The following is a 12483-nucleotide window of genomic DNA, read 5'->3' on the forward strand; positions in this document are numbered from 1 at the left end:
CATTATATATATTATATTATATTATATATAATATAATATAATTTAATAATATAATATCAATTTAACTACACCTATAAATTCATTCACTTTTGTATTACTGTAATATCATACTTCAATGTAGATCATTCTTCAACTGTATGATGTTACAGTAATAAGTGAATGAATTTATAAGTACAATTAAATTGAGCTACTTTACACAATATTTTATTGCCAATAAAATTAACGATGCCAATTCTACATAAATAAAACTATACTGTATTATTGTGAGATAATATAATGATTTTGAAATTTTTCTTTTTATGATTGATCGAAATACGCATGCATGGCAAAATATTTTTTTAGCTGTAAATCGAAAAAGAGCCACATCGATTCAGCGTTAATTGATTGTATCCAGATGTACGCGATAGCCAGGGCGGTGGATCTTCCGTCGAAAATCGGCGACCTCGAGGTTCTCATATTGATCGTCTCCTGCATCTGTCACGATCTCGATCATCCGGGCTACAACAATATCTATCAGATAAACGCGCGGACTGAACTAGCATTGCGTTACAACGATATCTCGCCTTTGGAGAATCATCACTGTTCCGTGGCGTTCCGGGTCCTGGAGGCACCCGAGTGCAACATCCTCGCGTCCTTGGACAATCTTACCTATAGAATAGTGCGCGAGGGCATTATACGATGCATCCTAGCGACCGACATGGCCCGGCACAACGAGATCCTCGGCCAGTTCATCGATATCATTCCTGAATTCGATTATACCAACAGAGCACATATAAATCTGGTAAATACGCCGACTAATGGAGTTAGTAGGTTAGTTGTTAATTTAATCGAATGAAACATTAAATAATCAATACAATTACGTATTTTGCAGCTATCCATGATCCTTATCAAGGTAGCCGACATAAGTAATGAGGCGCGCCCGATGGAAGTCGCGGAACCATGGCTGGACAAGTTACTTCAAGAGTTCTTCAAGCAGAGTGACGCGGAGAAACTCGAGGGTCTTCCGGTCACGCCATTCATGGATCGCGACAAGGTGACCAAACCATCGTCCCAGGTTAGCTTCATCGGCCTAGTTCTTCTCCCCCTCTTCGAAGCCCTCGGCGAACTTCTTCCCGAGCTACAGGTATTCCCTGTTCTCTTTTGTACGTGTATTAATTTATTCGTGCTTGCAATGAAATGGATCGGCAACCATTCTTGTATAAAACCTTCGAAAATTAATATCGGTTTTTTGCATGAACAGATCTTTATATACACGAAACCTTGCTTTCCAGAATCTCATAGTTCAACCCGTCAGGGAAGCTCTGGAGTACTATCGCAGACTGAACGAGGCTGCCAAAGACGAACGTCATCATCGGAAAAGTGTCATAGATGTCGGAGAATCAGGTATATCCAATGCGCCGAGCGGCGTTGGCAGCTCGTCCGCCATTATCAAATCCACGTCGTCGCACAGCATGCGTTCAAAACGATCCGCCACGACAATCCATTCGCGCTCGCGCTCCACCGACGACGATATTACGGAGAACTTGACGATGGAGGAGATGGAAAATGTCGAGAGCTCTGATCCGGAGACCGCCACGGAAGTAGAGATCAGCGAGAAGACGCTCAAGTTCAAGATTTCCACCGAAGGCACACTGGCCGGCCCGACTACCGGCCGGAAGAGTTGCCCCAGCAGTCGCAAGGGCAGCCGGGAGAAATCCTCGTTAGATTATCATAATCAGGATCTGATCAAGGCCGTTCGGGAACACGAGCGCGAGAGGAGACGCAGCAGCAGATGCGAAAATCTCGGTAGCGATGTCAGTTCGCCGGTCAGCGCGAGATCCGCCGAAGGCACGCGTATTCTCGAGGAAATTGAGAAGGAGGCGACATTTCTAGTCGCTAAAATTGAAGGCAGAGCGCCAGAGGGAAACGGTAATATCGTCGTGGCAGAGGCCCACTCGCAACCGAGGAACAACGTGAAGAAGGCCGGCACGGTCATAAAGAATATTCACGAAATCCGATCTAGTCGTAAGGATGCACACGGCAGTCGAGAATCAATCAATCTGCGATGTTGCTGCGACGACAGAACTGGGTCGAATAATCACAAGTCTTTATTCTCACGGCTGAGAAACTTTACGGATCGTCTGAGCAGCAGTTTTGATTCTAAGGATTCGCCCAGTCCAAAACCAAAGCACGCGTCCAAGATGCTCACTAAGAGCAACTCGGTGAGCAGCGGTTCCGCCGCGACTTCGAGGAGGCATAACAATTCTTTGTTCATCTGTAAGCGCTGCAACCTTGTTAAGTCTTCGATTAAGGACAACAGCAAAGCTATTGCAACTGTGGTGGAGTTATCGTCGGTTGACAAACGAGCGATGACTCTGCCCAAGGTTCGCAAATCCACAGACAGCAAGAACAAAAGCTGGCGGACGGTGTTCACTAAAGAAAAGAGATCGTCCACTTCTTTGGAGGCTTTGCCGGCAGCCGGCTCCTTTTCCAAGCACCGTAGAAACTTATCGAATCCCGAGGGCAAGTCTCAGAGTATGAAGGAAGTGAAAAGATCTCGACAGGATCTGGATATCGAGTTTCAAGAGATCAATGTACGTCCGAAGAAACAGCAGCAGCCTGAAATCATAGTCAATCTCGATGATACCTCATGCGACATTGAAGAAGATCTCGGCAAGGTGGAGATTAGGAGAAGCTCAGCCAGTATGGAAGACATTTCTAAGATGGCAAAGCAGGCGGAAGCGGTCATACTGGGTTCGCTGAATTCCAAGGCGGAGGAACGTCCGCACACCGGTAGTCTGGATTCGATGCTCTGCAAGGAGGTGTCTAAATCACGAAAGAAGCATTCCACTGTGTTCGCGTCGCCCGCCACGACCAAAAAATCCTCGCCCGGTCTATTCTCGCGATTCAAATCCGGTATGAGCATTGACAGTACTCGGAGCAACAGCAACAGCGATTCTCTGCACGATCACGGTTCGCAAAGCGGCTGGATATCTTCGTTGACGGCCAGTTTTCGGCCAAAGAGGCACCCGAATGAAACGCCGCTGTCGCCGCATCCACCGAGGTCGCCCAGCAGAGAAGAGATCATGTAATACGTCCTGGTGGTCGAGGATCCCTCTGAGAAGAAGCTCGGGCTTCGCGGTTGGTGGCCCGAAAACCTGTTCTGCTGCAACAGTTAGGACTCCAATGGAAAAAGTTTGAGCCTAGTTTAGGCTCAGAAATATCCAGGAATGTCTGTCGCATTGTAATACAAGGGAAATTAGTAAAATAATTGTCAAGAAAAATTTTGGAGAGGTTTAATTTTTTAATACAGGTATCATCATGTTTCTCATCGAGATATTAATTATCGGTACCGATTAATAGCTGCAATGTGCAGACATAAAACTCCGATCAAATGCATCGGTGATATTTATTAAATATATGTCGCGACATAAAAAGTAGAATGAATTGCGATTAATTCGTGATAATTAATGTCACATCGCAAAATATGCGCGTATATAGGAGAATAAAATCTATCCCCGTATAATTAAAAGCAGTCAATTTCGAACAAACGTAATATTTGCTCGAGTAAGCCATTTATCGAAAAATAAAAAACAAAATGTTACATATCTAATATATTATTTCCGATTAAATTGAATTCTTTGTAATTGAATTTTTCTTGCGAAGGGATCCTCATACGGACCATGATTTAATGCCATCAACTTTGACTGTTTTATGTCATAACGATGCGAAGTCGCGAGAGTCGAAATATTTTATTTGCGAGGGACACCTACGGCCTGTGGGAAACGAGGATGTGTATATATATATATGCTGTATACATAGACTATTTTATTTATTGTCTAATTAAAGAGTAGCCTAACAAGTGATCATTAATGTTGTTCGTTACTATACATACATACATACATATATAAATATACGCAGTGTATACAAAGACATAAGAATATAACGCATCTCCACTAGGAGCAAGTGGATAATTTTAAGTAGAAGAGACAAACACAAATAGATATGTAAGCGTGGCTCGTGTATCGATGTGCGATTAAGTTTCGGGGACTGTATCAAGGATGTGAGGTAAGAAAATCTTGTCAGACCATTTTTAAAATATTCTATGAATAATCTTATTTTTTAAACCAACGCCCTCAAAAGTTTTTAGAGATATTATTTTCTAAGAAAGCTACTTTTAAAAGAAAAACTTACTTTTTTCTCAAAATATTTCTCGACACATTATTCGACACTTGTACATTATTCTCGAATTATTCTGAGATATTCTTGAGAATCCTAGAATATTTTCAGATTATTTTCACTTTCCGAGAAAATTGTCATTTTATATCAGTAGTTGCCACGGCGAAATTAGAAAATAGAATAGATTTATTAGATTTATTAAGTGTGTTTCTCATTGATTTCTCCATAACTCGGAAAGCACTAGAAAAATTGTTTAGCGAATCATTTTTTGTCTCTCTAATCGTGTTATTAAAACATTATTCAATTTGGAAAACGATTTATTAAACTTGATTGATTTGATTGAGGAGAAGAGATCTGTTTAAAGTTTCTTGAATAGCTCAATAAAATGATTTTAGTATTTTTTTAACATCGTATCCCAAAAAAGTACATAAAACTGATAACAGGAATATAATCGATCGGTCTTTTCTCAATTATATATCTATATTGGACTCTATCTACCCTGTTATTGTTTAAAAATTCAGATAATTTAGTGGCTTATTGATATACATAAATACACGCATGCATAAACACGCGTAAATACAATTATTTTTGTACGAGAGAGAGACTTTCTGCTCTACATTTTTTTAGATATTTATATTTTTGTATTTTATCATATACACACAATTGCGTATATATGGCAATTAAAAAAATCGCACGTGTTGAATTCTAGTCTTACATTATTGTTTTTAGACCAATTAAAAGTTGATTTTAGGCTGATCTTAAGTTGGGCAACAGTCTCTGCGAAGAAAACCCTCGATATGTGTGTGAACGAGCGACATTTACATTTGACTGATTATTTGACTAACGAATTTTTATCTCTCTCTCTTTTCGTGTCGTAGAATCAATAATTGTCGATTAAATCAAGTGGAACTTGATGTGCATGTGTGACGATACGAATGAAAAAATTAAGTCCACGCGTAAAGTTGTCTAAAATATATAATTTTAACAAATAAAAGAAAAGATAAAAAATTGCGTTAATTTCATGATTTTTTTATTCGGTAAATTTCTGCTGTCGAGACGTGAAGTCGAATAATAAAATGTATATATAGAATAGAATAATTATCTTTCAAGTAGAATATATAAACCTCCTGTGTGAGAAAAACTTTCCTTGAAATTGAGACTTGAATTAGTATACTCGTTTTCCTGAAAGAAAGTTATTGTTGAAAAAAGGAAAGAAAAAATATTAAGGACAAAAAGATGGAACGAATAGAAAAGCGCATATATATGCGGATGAAGGAGTTGTACCAGTGTATGTATAGAGAGCAACGCATATTATAATAATAATGATAAATAATCAAGTTCTCTCCTCGATGTGAATGAAAGAAGGCATTTGATTTTGATTCTCTTCTCGAGTCAGGACCACTATAATTAATCATACAAATCTATCGTATTTAGAGATTTTGATCTTAATCAGATTTTACGCTTATAACGAATTCTAGAATAATTGCAAACTCTATAATTGATAACATTAACGAAAAAATGATCAAATTGCTATACGTTCTTTACCGAAGCGCATAGATTAAACTTCGAACGGATCAAGCGTTTATTAGAAAACTTGTATCACGACCAAAGCAGAATATTCTTAAGACTTGACACATCTTAGAGAAAATCAAATGCACTTTTTTCTTTTCGTATCGCTCACTCTTTGTGCCTGATTGTTACTAATGTTCAAGACTAATGTTGAAGAAAGGTATTCATATGACTAATTTTACAACTTTTTAACTATATAAGCTAATACATTCTAAATTATTGTCAAACTTTATCAAATTAAAATTGCTATTAAACTGAAGATTTTACGATATAGAACGCGAAGAAATTAAATTATCTTGAGTCTTACAATTAGTTTGATATCTATTTATCATATTTTATGAAATAAATGCGATTATTAGCGTTATATATATTTTTTTCTTAGAAACTTTTTTCAGACTTTCAAGAGTGCCAGCGTATGAATACTTTTTTCCAAAACTAGTCATGTTTGCAATTTCTTACCTACTATCTCTTAACTATCTATCAAAATCTTGATTAAAAGATGATCAATTTTCAACGGTCTTCGGAGAGTTTCGCGAGAGATAAACTAGAAAATCTATTTATATGAAAATTCAAAGTTCCATATAGTCGCGAAATAAAATTCGACTTGTAAGATCGTCGAAATATTGATTTTCGCTTTTTGTGGTATCTAACCAGTAGATACCTTCCACAATTGCGTAATAAAAGAATAGATAAGAAATAAATAAGTAAAATGAAGCGGAACACAGAATTGGGCCAATCGAGCCGTAGCGTACGGCATCGTTTTACTCGTCAATTGAATCTTTAGTCTCCTTAGAATTTTTCTCGTATTCCAATTATCGTCGTTAATTATTGGGATAAAATATATTCGACTCAATCGTATAATTAATTCTCGCCTCTCTCTCTCTCTCCCTCTCTCTCTCTCTCTCTCTCTCTCTCTCTTTCTCTTTCATGCTAACGTTGAAGATAAGCGATGTTAATCACGCTTGGTTTTATCTATTATCATGTCTTTACCGAAATACATGACAACCTATTATGCTTATTCAAAGTTACCAAATATCTAAAATCCATTTTAGAACGAATACTAACATTTACGAAAAAATATTACAATATGAAAGAGAACTTATTTTACTTCAGAGGAAATGTATTATTTCCTCCCGTGTGTTTTGTTTTTATATATATATTCAATGAAAAATGAAACGGCAGAGATGTCGATAAGAAATAAATTTGCTTTGCTATTTTATTATTAAAATATATTTTTATAATATTGTGCAATTATAATAAACAGCAAAATAAACTACTCCAAATAAAACGATATGCGAAGAAATTATTTGAACGCTATATAATCGTGTTACACGATAATTCAAAGAGAAATGTACGATATGTGGTGTGAGATTCTTTATTTGGAATCTTTTTAATCGAACAATATCGAGTTTTCGAGAATTATTAATGTAATTATCGCGCTCGTAAAATGTGATTGCCGTAATTGATGTACGAGATGTTCTGAAGTTGCGTAAACTAAATTTTGATGCATCTAAGTAGAAATACTACAAAGCTACGTTAATATGTAGCTGCTCTAACATTCTTCAATTGTGATTAATATCATTTTTTTTTTTTTAACAAACCGCTTATATATCGTATAGCGATCGGAAATTCTATTATATGAAACTTTTCGATATTTCTTGTTTCTCGTAAACTCGTATAAATCAGATCATCACGTTGGGGTGATTTTGTATTTATAAGGTCTGTTCTCTCCGTCTCTCGCCGTCCCTCCCTCACAAATTGTTAAATTAAAATTATGAAACTCAAGTATATTGTGAAATAAGATCCGTAATTTTTTTTATACTATCAAAATATATTTCTCAACTTATCATTCCGACAGATTGGTCTCTAAATGGTAAAGTTTTATTTTATTTTGTAAATTTTAATTAGTCTTAATAATTAAATTTTCGTATGTTGAGAGATATTAATGTGCCAATGTTTTCTCGCACAATATCACCTCGCAAATAAATTAAACATAGCATTTATGAGCCCGCACAGTCTTTAACGCTCGTACTTTATTGTAATTAGTCAATAATTATTACTGTGAATGCAAATGTTTTGGATCCTTTCTTTGGATCCCATTCTCCGCGCAAATAATTAATAATAAAGAAATCTAAATTACATAAATGGTCAGTAATCAGACAACAATGTATAAACTACAATAAATAAAGCTGTCATAAATAATCTTAATTATAAACAATAACGTGGTGTTTAAATCAGACACATAATGCTTATTATAAAGTAAAATTGACATTGAACGAATAAAAACACTTTCATCTCCCCATTAAAGCGAGGATTTAGTGCATCGATTGACTTCGCAAGTTGACAGCCTTTACATAATTTTACATATCGAGACCTTGAATAACTGTATTTATGTATTTTTATTAAGTGATATTAATTATTATTATCATAATTATTTTTAGGTAACGCTATCTCCAATTATGTATTCCATTTCAGTATTAATTTTTCGTATATTGAGGTGTAATACGCCTCCTAAAGGTGTTATTAGATGTCCACGAGGATCAAGTTTCATTGGTATCAAAGTTTTTTGACATGGTGACACTTCAAATCTGCTCAAAATTTTTATGAGTGCTAATTTCATCTCTAAAAGCCCCAAACGAATACCTGCGAAATAGATAATTGTATAATAATCATATTGTTTTAATAAGAAAAATATACACAGAATGTCTTATCATTATCACATAACCTTTTAACGACATATTCTATGATTAATTAGCATCAATTTTTTTCGAAATTGTTTAGGCGTAGGAACTTTATAAGTAATTAGTAGTAAAATATAAAAGTATCTTTATAAGTTAAGATTCAGAGAGGCAAATAGATAACAAAATAATATTGATCTTTAAATTAAAATCGATTTTCTCACCTATACACGTACGTGGACCTTCTCCAAATGGAAGATAAACGTATGCCGGCCTGTCACGTTTATTCTCCTCATTGAATCGCTCCGGATCGAATTTATCCGGATCGAGAAAGTATTTCGGTTCGTAATGCAAACCGCGCACCGAGATGAAAACCGGTGTACCTTCTTCAATTACGAGATTGGAGTTCGGCACGTTATAAGTCTCGGATGTGATACGATGTAGGTATTCTGCTGGCGGATACATTCTCAAAGTTTCAGAGAACACCATATCGAGATACGGTAACGACATGATCTAGTAATAAAAAAATATACCATTCTAATATATTTTAATTATGCTCTTCAACAAGATTCGATCGAGAGAAAAAATAAATCTCTTAATCGATACTTGCTCACCATTTCGTATGTAATTTTTCCATTAGATTTAACGAGCATCTGAAGAATTTCTTTCCGCAGCTTGTTCTGTATTTCAGGATGCAATGCGAGTATTATACGTACTACAAATTGCAATTGTAATGCAGAGAGCTCACCGTCACTGAATATAAAGTGCGAGGAAAAAAGTATGTGTGTGTATATGTGTGTATATATTTATACACACACATACAGGATGCTATCGATATATAGTACCTATCATTCCATTCGATTCCAAGATGTCGTAGATATATATATTATAGACGCATAAATTTCAAATAATTCACGCGCGTGATAGATCGCCCGGTTAATTCCAAACCGTGTTCAAACCCGAAGATCGTTCTGCCGTGCTTATAAAACTCGATGTTCATGTTTTTGAAAGAATTCGTGTTGAGTCCAAAAGCGGTGCTGCCAATCACGTCCGTAGTAAATTTGGAGGATAATTCTCTCATCTCCACTATTTTTCCCTTATCTGTCAACAATATCATCAGTTAATTTAATAACATTTAGCTATGTTTAGACTTTGTTTCGTATAATTATTATATAAATCCCCAATAAAAATCGTAAAAGCTCTAAGTATTATCAATAGAATCGATAAATAACGGATTGATAAGAGTCATGCGCAAGGTCGTGAACGCAAGTAATGATCAATAAGAAATTAGAAATAATTAATGAACTTTAGTCATAGATGTTTTGACTTCCTTCGAGACGGTTTTTATCAGCTCGTTATTTATCTACAGAATGTTTCAAAACTCCCGTATATGAAGTATGCAGGAAAGTTCTTGATATCAAATGAAGCAACTTGTCGTTTATCAGAACTCTAAACAATAGTTTTTAAATGAGAGCTATTTAAAGTTATCCAATTAGCGTACAAGATTGTAGATCAGGAGCGGCGAGCAGCGCACGCCCGCGGAATCACAAAGTATCAAGTGAGTCATGTGGATTGTTTTTCTCTTATTTCACTAAAGATCCTATTATTGAGCCCGCGTGATTGCGCGGACGCGCAAATATTTACATTTTGTGTCAATCTTTCTCTTCCATTAAATTAAATGATTCGCGGGAATTAATATATTATGGCTGTCTGTAAATGATGTTCCCGTGCCTCTATGTTATGCCGTTTGTTATTAAAGAGACTCGCATGTTGTATCGGATATGGTTTTCTTTTTACCGCAATGAATGATAACATCGCGGCACGGGAATATCATATAGGGCTGTAACAATATAAATCTCGTTTTGCAAAAAACTCTAGAAGGATGTGGAGTGGACCTTGCTTCGTGCGACATATAAAGTGGAAAATAATTTTATACTTTATGACGTAATAATTCAAGAATGTGTGATTATCACTTAAGAGGATGCCGGATACCGACAGAATGCGAATATTAGTAGGATTGCAAAATATTTTTGTTGATTATAGATATCAACAAATCCTTTTCCATAATTAAAGTATACATAATAACGGAGTGCGGGGTTTATGATTTCATATAAAAAGTGAAAAAAAATTAAAAAATTACAGTTTTGTTATCGGCTTCTGCCGTCAACATTTACTTAATATAAAAAACCTGCAACCTGCACGTGCCTAACAAGTGAACTCCGCACTCGGCATTTTATCAAAGAGTATTAATAAAAACAGGACGGTCCGGCATCCTAAGATCATGGACCATTATAAAAACTCAAAGACAAGATGAGAGCGATCCACGTTAAAATGGGAATCATCCAAATTATGTCCGTTAAAATGAATAATTATTACATATTATACATACATATAATTTTATATATTATAGAGGAATTTTTATTTAAAGAGATGCTTTATATCTTTTTTTTCTTAGTATCCCGCGTAAATGTAAATCATTTAGTACTTACTTTCCAAATTCAGCGAATCCAGATACTCGGTTAGATTTGTGGCACATTCCTCTATTAAATCTAACATCTTCTTTAATTTGCTAGGCGTAAAGAACGGTGTCATTTTCAATCTCAGCATCTTCCACATTGGATTTTTTAAGAAGAAGAGATTCGCATAACCTAGACGATCTTCCTTATTCACCGTGACATATCGATTAGAGAAGTATTTAAAGTCCTTCATGAAGATATTCTTGATGAGTTCCTGATCGCGAATCAATAAGAAGGGCTTGTCAAAAATAAAAAATCCTACGTAAGGTTGCTCCTTCGCTTGATCATAGAACTCCTTTAGTAGACATCCCGCTGATTTTTTCATAAATATACATCTCGTAAAATTGCCCAAGAAAGGTATTGGTGATATTTCCGAAACGCCGCGCTTTTTCCAATATTTAAACTTGCGCGTCATGTAAAAGTAGGCGAGTATGATGATAGCTGTTAGAACTATCATGCCATCCAGATTCCAGAGATAAGACATTATAAATGCCATTTTACGCAGCTTGTATCTCTGTAAAAATATTCCTTTTACATCTTAAAAAAAAAAACAAAAAAACAGAATAATTCTAAAGGCCATTATATAAAATTATATGGGAAAATGCCTACGAATATCAAATGATTTCTAGAAGAGGATAGGAACTCTTATATTTTTAGGCTCAGCAAAAAATTTAGTTACGTTGATATTTTATCTTTGTCGAAATATATAACAAAGATATTGTTTATATGTATATATTTATGTAAAATTGCAAAACTTTAGAGTTGCCAGTTCGACTGGAAACAGTCGGCGGAATGACATACGAACAATAAGGAACAGATCAATCCAGGCGAACACTTTTATTTAACATTAAAGAGCATTGTTTAATTACACAGAGTCTGAGCCGTAGTCCCGTTCACTAAACAATTGAGATGCGATTGCACTTTAGTATTTTACACTTGCGATATTGTTTTGACAGCTATGCTGGGTAACAAACAAACGCGTAACTACTTAATCAATTTAGGAAGATTTTGATAATTATTGTTCACTCACAGTCGTCAATCTTCAATAACTTGCTCATTTGCTCGCTATCGCTAGACTAGAACATTATCAAGGTGTTCGCGGACACCCTACCTTTCATATACCCTACCTTGCATCTCGTACGGACTTGTCACGATACTTGGTATGTGAATCAATTAAACTTGGAAGCGTTTGATTGTCCAAATACCTATTCCTATACTCTCAAATATACATATAGTAAATCTGTGAGGTGTCGAGCGAGTTTAGAGAGGGGGAAAAAGAATCACTGAATATCCCATAAGATTTAACGGAACTTTCTAGAACATTCTAAATCGTTACGTTTGAGAAAAAGAAATGAGTCCGCGGTTTTTTGTTGGTAACCGTTATAGAATCGTTAATAGGTCCGTAGCAGATATAAATCTAATAAAAGAAATTTTTCTTAGATAAATGGCACACAAGCATTTTTAATCTTATACTGTAATTGTGTGTACACTTGTCACTTTATTAACACATTATTGCACCAGACAATAATTTTTCACTAACTGTAAGTTATAATTACATACCA

General features: G+C 35.5%; 2 protein-coding genes across 2 annotated transcripts; one reads left to right on the forward strand and one right to left on the reverse strand.

Annotated features, from left to right (window-relative positions):
• The first annotated feature begins 18 nt into the window (after positions 1-18).
• On the forward strand, positions 19-5366 carry LOC115236785. Its single transcript, XM_029809473.1, has 3 exons — positions 19-781; positions 872-1123; positions 1272-5366. Exons 1-3 carry the CDS (start codon positions 323-325, stop codon positions 3069-3071), a joined length of 2511 nt encoding a protein of 836 aa, XP_029665333.1. The 5' UTR covers positions 19-322; the 3' UTR covers positions 3072-5366.
• A 2250-nt stretch (positions 5367-7616) lies between these two features.
• Positions 7617-12441, reverse strand: LOC115236799 (cytochrome P450 6k1-like). Its single transcript, XM_029809489.1, has 6 exons — positions 11952-12441; positions 10895-11435; positions 9322-9506; positions 9020-9211; positions 8630-8918; positions 7617-8370 (listed from the first exon to the last, which is right to left on the reverse strand). The coding sequence occupies exons 2-6, from the start codon at positions 11415-11417 to the stop codon at positions 8165-8167; spliced, it is 1395 nt and encodes a 464-aa protein (XP_029665349.1). The 5' UTR covers positions 11418-11435; positions 11952-12441; the 3' UTR covers positions 7617-8164.
• Between the last annotated feature and the right edge of the window lie 42 nt (positions 12442-12483).

This window comes from Formica exsecta, unplaced genomic scaffold (assembly GCF_003651465.1).
Source record: "Formica exsecta isolate Colony F162 unplaced genomic scaffold, ASM365146v1 scaffold26, whole genome shotgun sequence".
NCBI classification, from domain to species: domain Eukaryota; kingdom Metazoa; phylum Arthropoda; class Insecta; order Hymenoptera; family Formicidae; genus Formica; species Formica exsecta.

Excerpts from the sequence above, each read along its gene's own strand:
- LOC115236785 (XM_029809473.1), top strand. The coding sequence starts at position 323 with ATGGCAAAATATTTTTTTAGCTGTAAATCGAAAAAGAGCCACATCGAT. Across the intron at positions 782-871 it reads ACAGAGCACATATAAATCTG|CTATCCATGATCCTTATCAA; the intron begins GTAAATACGCCG and ends CGTATTTTGCAG. Across the intron at positions 1,124-1,271 it reads AACTTCTTCCCGAGCTACAG|AATCTCATAGTTCAACCCGT; the intron begins GTATTCCCTGTT and ends CTTGCTTTCCAG.
- LOC115236799 (XM_029809489.1), bottom strand. The coding sequence starts at position 11,417 with ATGGCATTTATAATGTCTTATCTCTGGAATCTGGATGGCATGATAGTT. Across the intron at positions 8,919-9,019 it reads GAAAAATTACATACGAAATG|ATCATGTCGTTACCGTATCT; the intron begins GTGAGCAAGTAT and ends TTTTATTACTAG. Across the intron at positions 8,371-8,629 it reads AGGTCCACGTACGTGTATAG|GTATTCGTTTGGGGCTTTTA; the intron begins GTGAGAAAATCG and ends TCTATTTCGCAG.